General features: G+C 40.6%; 2 protein-coding genes across 8 annotated transcripts in view; both read left to right on the top strand.

Moving 5' to 3' along the window:
• Nucleotides 1-5,009: 5,009 nt before the first annotated feature.
• The window catches only part of LOC111848838 (NLR family CARD domain-containing protein 3-like), a 212,845-nt gene continuing 199,854 nt past the window's right edge, over nucleotides 5,010-18,000 (top strand). For 5 of the 7 annotated variants that reach the window (XM_072710546.1, XM_072710544.1, XM_072710545.1 and 2 more), the window contains exons 1-3: nucleotides 5,010-5,099; nucleotides 6,431-6,501; nucleotides 6,602-6,671. In XM_072710546.1, the coding sequence (XP_072566647.1) occupies nucleotides 6,657-6,671 (15 nt within the window). In that variant the 5' untranslated portion in view covers nucleotides 5,010-5,099; nucleotides 6,431-6,501; nucleotides 6,602-6,656. The other 2 variants (XM_072710543.1, XM_072710542.1) reach the window with 2 other exon arrangements.
• Nucleotides 9,701-17,905, top strand: LOC111841899 (stonustoxin subunit beta-like). The gene is made up of 5 exons (XM_072710562.1): nucleotides 9,701-10,239; nucleotides 14,102-14,275; nucleotides 15,605-15,778; nucleotides 15,891-15,937; nucleotides 17,111-17,905. Coding segments are annotated over exons 1-5 (933 nt in total). The 5' UTR covers nucleotides 9,701-10,237; the 3' UTR covers nucleotides 17,647-17,905.

Raw genomic sequence — 18,000 nt, 5'->3', positions numbered from 1 at the left:
AAGGGAGTCTGTGGTGTCGGTGGGGGGCTACACAGCAAATGTGCCAGTGTTAAATTAAAACTGCATGCTGTCTATATGGATCCACACCATTTAATGTTACCTTTAAAACTGCATGCTGTCTATATGGATCCACACCATTTAATGTTACCTTTAAAACATGGCCATGTGCAGTGAGTGTTGTTTTTACAGTGTTAATATTTATCAACTCTTATAGTGTTCAATTTACAACCTAGAGTGTTAAGTCAATGAGTCTCCACCTCCACATGTCTGTCTCATTTTAATAAGTGCACAAGAAGTTATGAGGATCAGAGGAGCCATCCCAGATTTACCCACCAAGCTTGAAGATTATACAGCTGTAATTCTGGTGGTTTTTCTCCTGACCTGTGGTTTTAACGCATGGTGATGTCCAGTTGAAGAAAAACTCTTGAAGACGTGCAGGACATGTCTCCAGGGTGGTATATATTTTAATGGTGTGGGGATGTACTTGATTGTTAGTCCTGCCCTTGGATGATTAACATATGCGGAAAGGTGTTAGGACAGTTGTGATACCCTTTTCTGTGCAGCTCCTGGTACCGCCCGCTCCCCTGTGGTGGATGTATATTTGCATTGCATGGCACAGTATTGTCTTTGACTTAATAGTTTTTTTCTTAATCCACCACGATTGTGATGAATAGAGAAAGAGAAGAAAAACCACAGAAACGACTTTTGTGTATTAGCCAGTGACTAGGTGAGTTGATTCAGCTGCTATGCGAAGGCATTGGCTGGGAAGAAAATGATATAGAAAACCAATTATTTTGCTTTTCTTCGAAGCCTTGAATCTCTAGCAAGAACACAGGGACCATATTTGTCCCTGCAATTGAGATTCCTTTAAGAAAGCACCTCAAAAGCTGAAATCACTAATGTGCAGGATAGTAAGGGACTTATAATTGATAACGAATTTGATATAGTAAATGAGTTTAATGATTATTTTTCAAGGGTGTTCACAATAGAGAACACAAGTAACTTACCACCAATTAATATGAATACAGCATCGTCTATGACCAATATATGTATAACTGAGGTTGATGTGATACTAAGCCTAGCTAAACTCAAAATAAATCGCAGGGGCCTGATGGCATCTTACCTATAGTCTTTAAACAGATGAAGGATATTATTAGTCAACCTTTAACTTTAATATTCCAGAAATCGTTATCTGCGGGTGTGGTACCATCAGATTGGAAGCATGCTAATATAACACCCATTTTCAAAAAAGGGGATAGAAGTAATCCAGCAAACTATAGGCCAATCAGTTTAACTAGCATTACTGGAAAAATAATGGAAGCTATAATTCAAGTGAAAATGGTAGATTACCTAGATGCAAATAACATTATAAAGGATAGCCAACATGGATTTAGGAGAGGTAGATCCTGCTTAATGAATCTACTTGAGTTCTTTGAGGAAGCTACAAGTGAATTTGATCACAAAAAGGCCTATGATGTGATTTACTTAGATTTCCAGAAGGCCTTTGATGTTGTCCCCCACAAACGGCTCTTGCTAAAGCTTAAAGCTGCTGGGATTTTAGGAACTGTGGCAGCTTGGATCAAAAACTGGCTAACTGACAGGAAGCGAGTAGTTATTAGTGGCGCAATGTCACAGTGGGCCTCCGTTCATAGTGGGGTACCGCAGGGTTCAATTTTAGGACCACTATTGTTCCTAATTTACATTAATGATATTGACACAAATACATACAGTAAACTGGTTAAATTTGCAGACGACACCAAGGTGGGCGGTATAGCAGATACTGATCTAGCAGCAGAGAGGCTACAACGGGATCTGGAGTTAATTAGAGAATGGGCTGATACTTGGCAGATGAAATTTAACACAGATAAATGTAAGGTAATCCATGCAGGGAGCAGAAATATAAAGTACAGATATTTTATGGGTTCCACTGAAATAAAGGTAGCTGATTACGAGAAAGATCTCGGTATGTATGTTGATGCTTCCATGTCCCACTCTCGCCAGTGTGGAGAAGCAATAAAAAAGGCGAACAGAATGTTGGGTTATATCTCTAGGTGTGTGGAGTTTAAGTCAAGGAAGGTGATGTTACACTTATATAATTCCTTGGTAAGACCCCACCTAGAATACTGTGTGCAGGTTTGGTCACCATACCTCAAGAAGGACATTGCTGCCTTAGAAAAGGTGCAACGAAGAGCTACGAGAATGATTCCTGGTCTTAGAGGAATGTCTTATGAGGAGAGGTTAGCGGAACTGAATCTGTTCAGCCTTGAGCAAAGGAGACTAAGGGGGAATATGATTCAGGTCTATAAGATTCTAACGGGTCTGGATGCTGTTCAGCCAAATGACTATTTCAATATTAGTCTAAATACTAGAACTCGTGGCCATAAGTGGAAATTAGCGGGAGAACATTTTAACCCCCTGGGACCGGCGATCCCGCCGGCGGGATCTGACAGAATTCTCGCGAGACCGTTTAAATAACTCCTCGAGTTTTTGTCATATACACATTTTAAAAATACCCTCAGAAACTTTGGACGGTCTACTTTTCAAATATATATGGGTAGAAACTAAATATATTTTTACAGCTCATTCGGGCCCATTGTGACCGAAATAAACAAGAGCACATGTCTGGGTAGTGTTTACACTGATCGGCTACAATATAGCACACGGATACGTCTCTGCCGCTGAAGCTTTGCGCCAGTGTTGCCACTTTCAGCAGCGAAGCTCATACCTGTGTTCATAGCTCAGTGGGCTAAGCCTGTGTGCCTGTAATCACGTGGTCACCGATTCAAACGCAGCGTATTTAGAACGTGAATAGCGATCTTCCGCTGAGAGCAGTCCTACACGCTCCCGATACAAGTAAAACAAAGAAAGGTGACACGATTTGCTTTTTTGCCTATTTAACCTAATTTTAAAAACTTTAATACTTCTGACAATGGAAGTTTTGAAAAGAAGACAGATAACGGATTTAGTCAGTGTTTTTTTCATGATTCTACATAATGATTTCAGCGAGATATAAACTGAAATACACGAGAAAGATACGCGGTCGATGATGCCCTCGTCCCCAGAGCGTCAATAATAGTCACTGCATCATATTTATCGCTTTCTATATTTATATAGTCACAGTTTTTCATTTTTCATTCCATCTATCAATAAACTGTGAAAGGGATTTTATTGTTGCTACTTTTCTTGCGTTTCAAACTGCCTTTCCAAAGTGATGGGTGTGGGGTGCAGTGACATTCCAGACTGATGGGCCATTGACAGTATGCAAACTACTACAGGTGTGAGGACACCTATCTCATCAATATTCATTGTGAAGACCACTGACTTTGAGAAAAAGAGTGTCACTCCAAAGTTCTAACACTTTAGTAATCAAACCATATAAAATTTCTGAATGTCACTTTCACCTATGTGTAGCCAACCCCTGTGTCTATAAGCTTCAGAGCTCAAAAGTCTTACCTAGAAATGTCTATAATGTGATTTTTTACAATTTCTCAGCATGTCTGAAAATAGGTTTTTGAAAAGTACTGTATATGTTTAAAGTTGATTTTAACAAAAAATAGAATAATAACATTCTAAGAGGTCTCAGATTATTGGTGCTGAGTTTGTGCTGAATAAAAGCAAATGTATCACTTTGGGATAAATGTTTTTTAGATAGGTGAAATATTTTAAAATGTCAAGGCATGTCAGACTACCTCGAAAGTGGAAAAAAGGCCTCAGGCCCCAAGGGGTTAAAACAAATTTAAAGAAGCACTTCTTTACACAGCGTGTAGTTAGAATATATAATAGTCTTCCTGCTAGTGTAGTGAAAGCTAAAACCATGGGTTCCTTTAAATCAGAGCTAGATAATATTTTAACAACTCTGAGCTATTAGTTAAGTTCTCCCCAAACGAGCTTGATTGGCCAAATGGTCTCCTCTCGTTTGTAAATTTCTTATGTTCTTATTTAAGAACTACACTACTCAGACCAATTAGCATGCACCAATACAGGCTACCCAGAAGACCTAACACCATGTGGTAAAGACTAATTTCAGTGCCATACCATCCTTGATCGTGGTGGGTTTCTAAAAATTAAGCTTAATGAATATCTGAATATTAAATGAGCAAAGTAATTTGATTTGTTCTTCTATCCCAAGTTGTGGTCTAAAAGCAATAAGGCCACTACCCATTATATCTGCTTCAGCGGAAATACACTCCTTCAACCATTAAGAAAGCTCTCACCTTTTCGCAGCCCTCCTAAATTATGTTATGCAGTCTAACACAGTCTAGTTTGGTGACTGGTGCCATACATTTCACTCACTTTTATACCACAGGCAGTTCTCAAGAGAGCTTGACTGGTTCATTCTTACTCTGTTTGAAGAAACCTATTTTATTCATGCTTAAATAAATGCACTTATAATGACAGTTTTTCAAAGTTTTCCAACTTATATGAGCACAGTTCTTTGGTTTGGCTGAAATAAAACTTGCATAAAAAGAGAAAAGGCTATGTTGGTCTGAGTCTTTCTTATTATGGTGGGTTAGTAAAACACAGCAGCTGAATGCCCAAATGAGTTTAAATGAGAGTACATTAAAATGGGGCAGATATGGGCCACCCATTTTGTACTTGCGTGCCAGCCATATGGGCTTGCAAGTTGGGAAGAGGTGGAGACACATTGTCTTGAACACATAAGAGTTAATAAATATGAACACTGTAAAAACAACACTCACTGCGCACTGTAAAGTGGTAAACGTAACACTGAATGGTGTGGACCCATATAGACACCATGCAGTATTAATTTAACACTGGCACATTTGCTGTGTATGGGTGGTCGAGGTGTCGGCAGGGCAGGTAAGGGGGCATGTGGGATTGATGTAGGGAGCAGAGGGGCAGGCTGGGGTTGTGGAATAGGAGCAGTGGCAGCTCACTGCTGCATGTCTCCGCACAGCCTGGCCAGACAGGTCTGGAGGGTAGGTGGAGAGGTGTTCCACCCTCCTTTCCTACTTTCATGTGCTCTGTTCTGCCTCATAACTACAAAACAGGAAGTTGCAACATCTTTAGAACTAGTGATTTCTCTCTCCAAAACCAGTATCACTGGGTTTTGTCTGCCTTCCTGTTCAGTTCTCAAGGTAAGATAGACAATATTTTAGCAAAATGATTTTAGTTACTTTTGTAGAAGTTTATGATGTTTAATTGCAGGACAAGATCGAAGTGTGACATGCTTAAGACCCAGGTGAAAATAATGTATTCTTACGAATTAATCATTTTAAATCACTATAATTAGCCACATAAGAATGTTACTATCTCTTTGCGTGAGTGTCTCAGTGTTCCACTGTAAGCTGTTTTGTGCAGGAATCTTACTTACACAGTACTTTGTTACATTAGTTACAGAATAAACCAATGTGATAAAAGTAATAAACACAGGGCTTGTTTCCTTCGTGATGTACGTGTTACACATACTTCCTGTTCCTGGAGAACTTGCTGGACCTGTCTGACCAGCCTCAGCACAAAGTACTGAATGGAAACTGATTGTGGCAGAATGGACATTTTAGGTAGTTGTCCCTTTAAATGTTACTACGATTACCGTATTTAGAGGCGGGTACCCTATAAAAGTCGGTAGCGTTTGGCTGAGGACCCGACACCGGCATGTTAATTGCCCTTCCGGTCACCAGAATTCCGTTATGGTCACAAGTATGCGGGCGGTTTTTCCGCGTCTCCCCGTGCTGCAGCAGATTACTCTCTCGTGGCTGTTTAAATTATTTGCTTATTTTGTAGGTCCGCGTAAAATGGACTCGTTGGAAGCTACTGTGTTGTAGGCAGCAGTTGGTATGTTCGCTTAACTTTTGTCAGCTTAATCGTATTCGACTGATTATGATTATGTTCGTTGCTTCGGGTAAACGCTGGTACCAGCCGACTTACTAATGAACTTATTTTTTTATAAACTAGTCCGTAATTTTGATCTGTAAGTGACCTTTTTGTTTAATCAATGGATTTTTACTCGGTTTATCCTTTCGCAGGAAATGCAGATTTGAGGTGGTGTTTATCCGTTTGGTTGGGGAATACCATGAAACGCCAACCTCAAATGTTCAAATCAGATTTTCTGCTCAGATTTTTTTTATTATTTGTTTTTTTTTTTTTAGCCTGATTCACATTGTTTTTAAAATGTGGCTAGTATCAGATTCCAGTGTGAACTGGTCACAGTCCTGAAGTGACACACGTGCAGAAGAACAATTGCATGCAGCATTAGTCAAATAGGACTGAGACCAATTCAACACCGTTGAATTTCAGTGCAGTGATCTATTACACCAAGCCGACCCCTTGTTAGTCAGTAGTACTACTGACCCACTTCAAGCACTGAATACATTGATAGAAAAATGTATAGTTTAATTTCCAAAGTACCGATTGAATACTGAAGGAACATGCAGTGTAATGACTATACCCTTTTTTGACTTAAATGCAGGGTGAAATATGGCCCATAGTTATGAGTCCAAATGATCAGTGAAGATCTGCTTGTGACTGCAAACTGCCTGTGTGAGTAAAAACTGACCAGTTTGCTTTGGTTGTAAGATATTACAGCTGGTAAACTGACTTTTCAATATAAAGCTGACATTACTTTTGGTTTTTATTACAGTGTCAGACTGTGATACATGGGAACTGGTTTCTTCACAGCCATAATCATCTAAGCAATGGCTCAACAAGAGGTTTGGCTATAGAATTTTGGCATTTGATGCATTTTGTCCATAAATACCAGACACTGAAAGGCAGGAAAGCTTAAGTTGAGTAATTATTTATAGCTGAAGGTTGCTGAAAATAGCAGACAAAAAGCTCCCTCTCCGCAGTGCTCTTCCCCAGGCTACTTCCATACCGTACCGCCCTACACCAAATGTTACAGACGTACTGTAACAGAATAGCTTAATCTAAAATATGTATAATTATATTGGATGCTGCCTTAACGTGATGTTTGTAGTCTGTTTTGATTTTGACCCTATTGTTTTAATGTGCTCTATTGGGTCTTACATTTGATATTGGACAGGTCTCTCTTTTAAAGGATATTTTTAAAATCAGTGAGACTCACCTGCTTAAATAAAGGTTAAATAATAATGCAGAAATAAAGAAATCATAGCAGGTGTCTTCAGCAGCCACATAAGACTGTGAGCAGGAAAACTGACTTCTGTTAATGGAAAGTTCAGTGCATGTGTGTGAGTGACCATAAACAGGTCTGTAAGATCTCATGGACTCATCTCCCACATTCTGCACACCCAGAACTCGCTCACCGACCTCTTGCTGGATTATCTGAAGGAGCTTGATGATGATCAGCTGAAGAATTTTAAATTGAAACTGAGTCGCAAAAAGTATAAAGAGTTAAAGCCCCTTCCCAAGGGTCAGGTGAAGGACTTGGATAGAACAGACCTGGCCGACACGATGATAAGTTCCTACATGGAAGTTGGTGCTCTTGAAGTCACACTTGAAATCCTGAAGAATATGACCCTGAATGACCTTGCTGAGAGGCTGAAGGAAGACCTGCAGAAGTGTAATCATATTTTTAACCTTGTTTTAAACTTGTTTTTCATATAAATTTAAAGCTTTTTTAGCTCTTCAAAAATAAATATATTACATAACATTATATGGGAAATGAAGACTTTCTTACATACTGATATTGAAGATAGAAATGAATTTGAAATTCTTTCTTATTTCAGGTAACCAAGCAGGAAGTGAGCTGGGTGACGTATCAGAGAAAAGTAAGAGCTGTATGCTATTATCTACGTTTATGTATATGGTGTTTCAGGAAAAAAATGTGTACGATGTGAAATTTAAAGTTTCATTTATCACAGTCAAATAGTGAAAAACGTGTGTGTGTGTGTGTGCGCGTGTGTGTTATTATTATTCCTCTCAGACTGGTCAGAATCCTGGTGAGAAATTGTGCATTTTCCTCCCGTATTTTTTCAGGGGACCTCATGTTGCACAGAGTAAAATGTAACCTGAAGAAGACATTTGAGTGTGTATTTGAAGGGAAAGCTAAGGAAGGACAGCCAACATTTCTCAAAGAGATTTACACAGAACTCTACATAACTGAAGGGGGAGCTGGAGGAGTCAATGATGAACATGAAGTGAGACAGATTGAAACATCATCCAAGAAAAGGCGAACAGATGATACTACAGTCAAGTGCAATGATATATTTAAACCATTATGTGGACGTGAGGCACCTATCAGAACTGTACTCACTAAAGGGGTTGCAGGTATTGGGAAAACAGTCTCTGTGCAGAAATTCATTCTAGACTGGGCAGAAGGAAAAGCAAACCAGGACATTCACGTCATATTTGCTCTTCCTTTCTGGAACTTGAATTTGCTTGAAGGTGAATTCAGTCTGATTGAACTGCTTCACTACTTTGATCCAGAACTAAAGTCATTTCAATCCACTGAGCTGTTTAGGTACAAAGTCTTGTTCATCTTTGATGGTCTAGATGAGTGTCGCCTTCCTCTAGATTTTAAGAACAATGAGAGCTGTTGTGATGTAACAAAGAAAACATCACTGCATCTGCTGTTGACTCACCTCATTAAGGGGAATCTGCTTCCATCTGCTCTCCTCTGGATAACCTCCCGGCCAGCAGCAACCAATCAGATACCTCCGAAGTGGATCGACCAGGTGACAGAGATACGAGGGTTCAGTGATGCCCAGAAGGAAGAGTATTTCAGGAAGAGATTTAATGATGAGGGCCTGGCTGAAAGGATTATCAGACATGTGAAATCATCAAGGAGCCTCTTCATCATGTGCCACATTCCTGTGTTTTGCTGTATTTCAGCCTCTGTCCTTGAGAGTCTTTTTAGCAAAACTGACAGTGCAGAAATTCCAAGTACCCTGACTGAAATGTACACACACTTCCTGATCTTTCAGACAAGATTAATTAACGACAGGTATAGGCTCCAGACCTCTGCGACCCAGAATAGGAGAAGCTGGTACAGAAAACTGATCGATGGATTGATGAAAAAAAATGAAACTAATGATACTAGATGCTTCCTTCTAGAACTTGGTAAACTTGCTTTTCATAACCTTGAGAAAGGCAATCTCATATTTTATGAGAAAGATCTGGAACAGAGTGACCTTGACATCAGAGAAGCTTCAGTTTACTCTGGAGTGTGTACAGAAGTCTTTAAAGAGGAATATGGGATGTATCGGGATAAGGTGTACTGCTTTGTGCATCTCAGCATCCAGGAGTATCTTGCTGCTTTATACGTCTTTCTATCAAAGTCATCAGCTAACCTACTGAAGACCGCAGTGGATCAGGCATTAGAGAGCAAGAATGGACACTTGGACCTCTACCTCCGCTTCCTCCTGGGTCTTTCAACAGACTCCAGTAAGACTCTGTTAGAAAGGCTTCTGGGACAGACAGGATTCAGCTCACATAATATTGGGAAAACAGCCCAATACATCAAGGGGAAAATAAAGGAAAATTTATCTCCAGAAAGGACCATCAATCTGTTTCACTGTCTAAATGAACTGGGTGACAATTCTCTAGTAGACGAAATACAAAGATACCTGAATTCAAGAAGTCTTTCAGCAGAACATCTCTCACCTGCACAGTATTCAGCTCTGGCCTTTGTGTTACTGATGTCAGATGAGGAGCTGGATGTGTTTGATCTGAAGAAATTCTCCAGATCAGATAATGAGCACTGGAGGCTGCTACCTGTGGTCAAGTCATCTAAAACAGCTCTGTAAGTGATGTGAGGATGTAAAAACAGGTCTTGTCTGGCAGTTATACATTAACATTGTTTTAAATATATCAGCCATATAGTTTCTTCCTCTTCATGGATTAATGACTGGGCTAGATTTGTTTTTTGATATTCTGAACCCAGATTTTATAATGACTGAAGGTAGTGATGTAGTGAAAAACACAAAAGTCCACTAACATTCACTATGCCTTCCGATAACTGGGGCAGCATCCTAACCTGCTATAGAAACAAAGAGGGCTTTTTATCTGGAGGGTTTATAAGTGAAATGATCCTTTATTTGCATAAGTACAGGTATATTGGGATGCTTCTCTTCTCACTCTCCATGAGAGACACAGACACATTTACAGGGAGAACAAGCTTAGGTGTCACAGCAGAGGGTTGGCTGGCATCCAGAACCCCTGGAACTGGAGGTTTAAGGGCCTCGCTCATGGGCCCACAGACATGTGACTATTCTGCCCGATCTTGAACCAGCAGTCTTCCGACCACAGGCCCAGAGGCTCAGCCTGCTGAGCCACACACCAGCTCCACAGAAATGCTATGTGAGTGTTATTGTAAGCAGGTGTGTTCATACGATGGGCCCCAAAGCTGGGAGCTTCCAAAAGATTGCTGTCTCTGGCTGCTCCTGGCTAAGGATGTGACAACACACATAGTCTTGCAATAACAGAGATACACTGTTTTATATTTATAGAAGAATATAATTTCTTTCCCCCTTTTGGATTAATAACCAAGCTGGATTTTTTTGGAATTTGGGTTTTATATTGGCTGAAGTTCACATTCCCCATAGGTGTGTGTGGTCGTGTGAATGGTGTGTGAGTGTGCCCTGTGATGGGTTGGCACCTCATCCTGGGTTGTTCCCTGCCTTGCGCCTGTAGCCTCTGGGATCGTCTCCAGATCCCTGTGACCCTGATCAGGAAAAAAGCGGTTTCAGAATATGGATGGATGGATGGATATTTGCTGAAGTCAGTAATGTGCACTGTAAAAAATGTCTGTGAAATTAACAGAGAAATTCTGTAATATAAAAAAAAAGTAAAAATTTGTTTTAAAAAAATAATTTTTTGGTAGAGTTAAATTACTGTAGTTCAGTAATACAAACTTTAATAAACTAATAGAATACAGTTAAAATTACAACATAACGGTGTGAAAATATTTTTTTAATCAGGTCAACTTTTGTTTATACTGAAAGAAACCGTGCTACATTTTGCAAGTTAATATTTAGTGCTTTCCTTCGTGCGTTACAAACCAACAAGAAATAGCCCACACTCAGGATTTTCTGGTTTGTCAGTCAGCTTTTGACAGTACATTCGGGGCTACCGTCAGAACTTCACCTCGTGGCAACACCTCTGGTCAGTTGATAAGAAGATAAAAAATACTGTAGCACCGGTGGGGCGCGTGTCCCAGCATGCCCCGTGTGCAACTGTAAATAGCCCTTGTATTGTTGTTATTGTTAATGGTTATATTTCCTTATTGTTCCGCGTGTGTTCACCTGTGTCTAATGTGTAGCCTGTCCGATCCTCGTGTGTAATTATCTTACGTAAATCATCCACCGTTTATGCGTCTTACAGTTCAGCGTCAGACAACCTCGTGTTTCCTGTGTATAACTGGTTTGGTGGTTGTTGGGTGCCTGATGTAGTTCTTTTCAGAATAAAGAGTGTGTTACCTTGGCAAGCAAGGGCTGGTAGCTGTGGTTATCAGACTAATTCTGTGGAAAAATATCTGTTAAAAATGTAAACAGCTTTATGAAACAGCCTGTGAATTTCACATACCAACGCTGTAATATTTTACATATAATAATCATAATTTACAATAATAATTTAATTTAGCAGGGCCATACTGCTGTTGTACCAGTTATTTCAGTAAAGTTTACATCTAGTCATTGCTTATTCTACACTGAAACCAAGTAAACTTTACATGTAGTTGGTGGTTGTTTTACATTGAAATCCAGTAAAATTTACAAATGTTTCTGTAAAGTTGTTTACACTTGTACAGTATTTTTTTACAGAATAATTCTGGTAACCACAGCTGCCAGCTTTTTTTACAGTATAGTAAAAAGTGACAGGTTTTCCATAACCATCCTTTTTGTTAAAAACAGCCAAGAGCCAGAATTTCACAGAATGTTACAGTTTGTCTTAATACTGGGCAAACCACTCAGAAGTTCTTTTTTGGTTCTGGACACTGGAGGAAGCATTTCTGGAAATACTGGGTGTGGTACGTGACTCTTTGGGTTTGGACTCGGTGCCCGTGAGTGGAAGGCCATTGGTTCAGATCTCCTGGCCAGCAGAGTGATGTCATCACTGGACCCCTTGAGCAAGTCCCTTAATGCCAGTCGCTGCAGAGGCACTGAATATTGGCCAAATCTTTGCTGTTACCCCCAAACCTTCTCTCATCTGTATGAATGTGTGTGAGTTTCATGGAGAGTGAGATGGGGGAGGTGAAAAGATAATTTCCTCATTGGGATGAATGAAGTATCAAAATTCATGAAAAGAGCTGTAAGGAACATCCAAAATCTTTGGATTGCATCACATATGCGGTAATAGAAGGGCAGGAATATTGTCTGGTCCAGCGGTCTTCTGTGGGTTGATTCTGAACAGAGTTCACCTCACATCAGTCATGACCAGGCAGAGCGTTGGGGGGAGGGTTGATCTTCCTTGCTGCCCTGTCATTCTGTGCTTCAAACCATGCATAGATGTGACTCAGCACATCTGGAAGAGAGGTCTCACTGTCACAGGCAGGTGGAGATGTCCTGTAGTGGGTGATGGCTAGGGATGTTAACCGATGACCGTTTGACCGGTGGTTGACCGTATCAACGTTAACCGGTCAAAGTTGTCGGTAGTCGGTTAAAAAAAAAAGTGATATCTAAATTAGGCTATTATAGACAGTGGACTATACGCTACTACAGTTAGCCATCTCATTCCTCATCTTTTTGTGTTAAGTGAACAAATTATCCCTCACACTCAATTTTTCATAACTCGCCTGTTTGTACTTAATAAACCAATAAAAACATTTGGCGCGAGGTCACAGCGTTTGGGTTCGCGCGCTCACAAGGTTTGCGAAATTTAACTTTAACTTGTTTTTCGTTAATTTATTTTCCAAGAATAACTAATGGCCAAACCGTTGTGTTATGTTTTAATAATTAGCACCCTTAACACCTGTCTGTGAGCTGTTTGTTGGCTACAGTATTCTCATTCATAGATTCTAATAATTTTTCGTTTATTTAATGTTATTCTTAAGAATAGCTGTAGGTTTTTGTCTGTTATGGTTTAGGAGATGTTGCCCTTAACAGAAGTTGACACTTGTCTTTTTGAAAAATAAAAAAATAATATTAATTATACAACAGAGTTGTCCTGTCCGTTATTAGAAGGCACACAGTGAGTTAGACCTGCCTTGGCCTTGTCTTTTACGCATTCTGAAGGTGCCTGTTTTATCCATTGGTTTTATCATGTTGCAGTCTATTAGGCAACATTCCGCATAAGATGGGCTTAGATTTGGAAATACATTACATCTACATTTCAGTGGTAACCGATAAGGTGATGATGATCATCATCTTTCTTTATTATGGTTAGCACTACCTCAACTAAAGCGGCGTCTCTTCGGAGCTGTCATTTTCTTAAATGAGCCGTGGCAATGTTTCAAATGAGCTTCTAACCTAGACAAACGCCTTTATTTTCAAAGCGATCACCTTGTACCCAAACCATTTGAAACTAAGGAGCCATTTGTCCTACGATTACATACAACAAGCTCTTCGGCGCCGCGTTTGCGGGACTCATGTTTCGCGCTGTAGGGGATTTTAAAAAAGTGACGTGAGTGGCAGTGTGTGTGTGTGTGTGCGGGAGGCAGAGCGGCAGAGAGATGCGACAGAGTTGCGAAATTGCAGGCGCGGCTCGAAATGGCTGTTATTTCAAATAGCGTACCATATTTTAAACTAATCGGTTAACCGGTTTCAACCGGCTACTGAGGCTCGGTGGTCGGTCAAGAAATTTTTTAGTTTTCGCCATCCCTAGTGATGGCCCAGATCCCCTGCCACATGTGTCGTACGTCCCCAGTGATTTGGAAGTGGCTGTGGATTCTCTGAGCATTTGCACAATTTGCCACTCTGATGGCCCAGGATAGGTTGGTCCAGCACCCTTTTCTATTGAAAGGATACACATAGTACCACTTATACCATTGTATGGGCACCTTTTAGGGCACTACATCACATTCTCTCCACTAGAAGGGCTCTCATTAATACACTTCATCATATCTTCTTGTTCTATAAGGCACCATCTCCCGTGAAGGGGGCACCCTAGTGGCATTTTCATTTTCATTTGGCCTGTGCTGCTCGCTTGTTTTAATGTTGCTGTCAGTACTATTAACAATGTGTAGGTTATATATGTGTCTGTGTCTCAACATATTTTCTTTTTCCAGGTTGAACAGCTGTAATCTGACAGAGACATGCTGTGACGCATTGGCTTTAACTCTCAGATCAAACTCCTCACCCCTGAGAGAGCTGGACCTGAGTAACAATGACGTGCAGGATTCAGGAGTGAAGCTGCTCTCTGCTGGACTGGGGGATTCACACTGTAAGCTGGAGATACTGAGGTCAGTCCAATTTGACAGTACAAATACTATACCCGTATGTTAATTTTATAAATTGTTTCTGTGGCTGCAATGCAAGTCAGACAAATGAACCACTGCACTCACACCAATTGCCTCACATCAATTTACACTTTTCAGCTCTTTATACTTTTCAGAAAAGAGGACATGGTGCACATGTTTTGTTTTAGATTATCATACTGACTAAATATTGTTATACTCTATACTAGAGTAAATGCATGGGCTGGACTTTTCACAGTTTCTCTGCCCTATTCAACACCATCAGGGTTAAAAGTTAAAACAAAGGCAGTACCCTGTCATGCTATGCAAATATACAGCAGCACTATTGGTCTTCAGGAGAGTGGGCAGGTCCAGGAGCTGCAGAGTGTAACAAACTTTATAATCTGTGTCAATGAGCACTGCCTTGCCTGAAATGCTTACCTGGAAATTAACTTAAACGTGTATTACATATTACAGGAGAAATACTTAAAAAATAATTAGATTTATTAACTGGCTCCTGAAAGTAGGAACTGTAAATGAACTGACCTTAACGAGTATTATAATCAGGTACATTGCAATTCATTCCACTTGAAAAGTTACAACTTAAATCAAGTCAGTGTAAGTGTGTGGCTCAATAGCCTAAGTATTTGGTCTTATTGGTTGCTGGTTCAAATCCAGCTTCAGCTAGACATCTGCATGTTTATGGGCCCTTGAGCCATGAAAAATTATGAATGTAGTGAATTACTATATTCTCAAATTACTTTTTGTAGTTTTGTGAACAACACCATTTATTAAACAAACAATTCTGCATTGGCAGAATGAAAAATTAAAAATGAAAATAAACTATTAGTTAAGAAATATTTCTTGGAACAACAAACTGTGGAAAACTGAATTTACAGTATTTTCCTTGAGACTTGAAGGAAGAATCCGTTAAGTTAACGGAAAATGTGCTGGTAATTTTCTGCCAGTACATTTTCTGTTTTTTGACGGATTTTTTTTACAGTGTGGATGGCTTAATTTTGATCTGAGCTGATCATTTATGTCTGTTACTACACAGTCATTGGGGCTAAAAGATGAGTTTCAGTGAACTGTGTGTAGTGGCCGCAGGAACAGAAGCACACAGGCAAACCTGGGTGCAGAATATTGCCCATGAATGGCAGCTTTTTATCAGGAACAGGAAGAACAGGGATGGAGGAAAAGGGGGAGGTGCTGATGGGCTGTTTGTCTGGTGGGTCCAGGCCAGTCGCTGGTGGCTTAGGGCACATCAGCACTGGCATTCTGAAGAATCGTTGTCACCTATATTTTGTCCAAAATGTTGTGATTTCCTTTCTATAGGCTGTCAGGCTGCAGAGTCACAGAAGGAGGCTGTACTTCCCTGGCTTCCGCTCTGTGGTCAAACCCCTCACATCTGAGAGAGCTGGACCTGAGCTACAATCACCCAGGAGACTCAGGAGTGAAGCTGCTCTCTGCTGTACTGGAGGATCCCAGCTGTAAACTGGAGAAGCTGAAGTGAGTAGAGAGTGTGTCTGACACACTACAGATACTTATGCATGTATGTGAAGAAGAGGCACCAATAAATAAATGGATACAGCAGCACTATGTCATTCTGCTTCTCCTATAGTGTGGATCACAGTGGAGAGTGCAGGACCAGACCAGGCTTACAGAAATGTGAGTTTGTTTGCATGTTTTTATTAATAATAGCATTAATACTGCTTTATGATTGTATTCATGCAGCTTTTTGCACTATACTGTATGTAGATGGATTTCCATGTTTATGTTTTGGTGAGTTTCTCTGTGTGTCATTTTAGACAACATCCAAAGGTGAAAAACAAAACAGACATCACAAAAAAATTATTAATTCATCAGTTCTTCTTCTTAACATACTGCTGGGTTTGGGTTCATACATGACTGGTTTCTTAAGTATAAATGGCATCTGGGAACAAACAAATACTTTACAGCTGCTTATATCGTGCTTGTGTTTATGTGAGAATGTAACAGGGTGAAATACATTCTGACATGGCTGTGCGTCTTTAACACCGCAAAAAAAACCTTCCCGTTTCTTCTTTTTTGCATATGTGCTATGTACTTTTTTGAGATTCGTTAGTATTGTCATTATTGTTCCAAGACGGCACCCGTAGTCTCCCCCAAACTGACTGTAATGCAGAGCGTCTCCTCAGTCAGCACTTAGTGCAGTTGGAGGGAGGTGAGTGTCTGTAGAGGTTAGTGGGAAATCAATATGTTGAAGTAGAGACACTTTAAATCACTTTAAGTGGTAATTTTTGGTGTACAATGCTATAGTTAATATGTTTGATGAATGTAATTTTATTTACCTGTAATTAAGCTGAAGGGCGTAACTTGATTTGATTGTTGGCTGGGGGTTGAGATCTCCACCCATTTTACGGGAGACATGATTGTTGGGCTGGGGGGTTAGAACTCTCCCATCCCCCCATAATTTACACCCATAATTAATCCTGTTAATTTAGCACGCACAGCATTTCGGCGTCTGGCCGTCCGACATTTCCTGAGTTATTTCACATACTGTACCTGAATTCCTGCTTCGTTAGGGGACACTGTGCTGTTTTTATATTGTATGTATCGTACAGAATAATAGAGCGCATGCTAAAGTGCAGTTCGGTCCCCAGCGAGTCTCTCAGCGCGGCGTCTCACAGCGCAGGGGGCAGCCGGAGCGCCGCAGACTCGGGCGGCTACATGAGTATATTAGGAATAAAATGTGTGTATTGGAGCCAGTTCTGTGTTAGTGAGTGTGTGAGGTGTGACAGTGATAATGATGGAGATGCTGGGCTTCATGATGGGATTAATCGCTCTTCCTCTTGCCTACAGACTCCTGCCAGCTGACGCTGGACCCCAACACAGCACACAGACACCTGTCTCTGTCAGAGGGGAACAGGAAGGTGACATGGGGGGCAGAGCAGCCATATCCTGATCATCCAGAGAGATTTGACAGCTGGGACCAAGTTCTGTGCAGAGAGAGCCTGACTGGTCGCTGTTACTGGGAGGCTGAGTGGAGTGGATATGGAGCTGATATAGGAGTGACTTATGAAGGAATCAGGAGGAAAGGAGGGAGCTATGACTGTGCGCTTGGATTCAATGACAAGTCATGGATGCTGATTTGCAATCCTGACAGATACTCTGTCCATCACAATAATAACCAGACTGACATACCCATAGAGCCCTCAGATTCCCACAGAGTAGGAGTGTATCTGGACTGGGCAGCTGGTACTCTGTCCTTCTACAGGGTCTCCTCTGATGGACTGACCCTCCTGTACAGCTTCACCTCCTCATTCACTGAACCCCTCTATCCAGGGTTTGGGGTTTATTCTCTAAACTCCCCCGTGTCCCTGTGCATGCTGGGATAGTTCACTGTGTGCTGGAGGAATCATTTTTACTTTATCAGTGTCACATGTAGCTGCTTCTCCATGGCAAAAAGTAAAATATCTACTTTTTAACCAGTATAACCCTTTTTACTCTGTACTTTTCTCTCTCTGATTAAAATAAAATATAATCCTGATGGGGGTGGGCTTTTCCCCTCCCCTGTATATCTGCATTATATATATTTCTGTCTATTGTATTTTCTACCTGTACAATGGCAATAAAGACTTCCTATTTGTAGCACTCCCCTCCCTCTTAGGTGTGAATAAACCTAGCTTTAAGAGGGGGAGCCCTGGGTTCGAAATCAACACGTCTCTCATAAGATAGATATGGGATATGTT

This window comes from Paramormyrops kingsleyae, chromosome 4, assembly GCF_048594095.1.
Source record: "Paramormyrops kingsleyae isolate MSU_618 chromosome 4, PKINGS_0.4, whole genome shotgun sequence".
Taxonomy (NCBI): domain Eukaryota; kingdom Metazoa; phylum Chordata; class Actinopteri; order Osteoglossiformes; family Mormyridae; genus Paramormyrops; species Paramormyrops kingsleyae.
The sequence above is the reverse complement of the archived record's forward strand: the minus strand, read 5'-3'. Positions and strand labels throughout refer to the sequence as shown.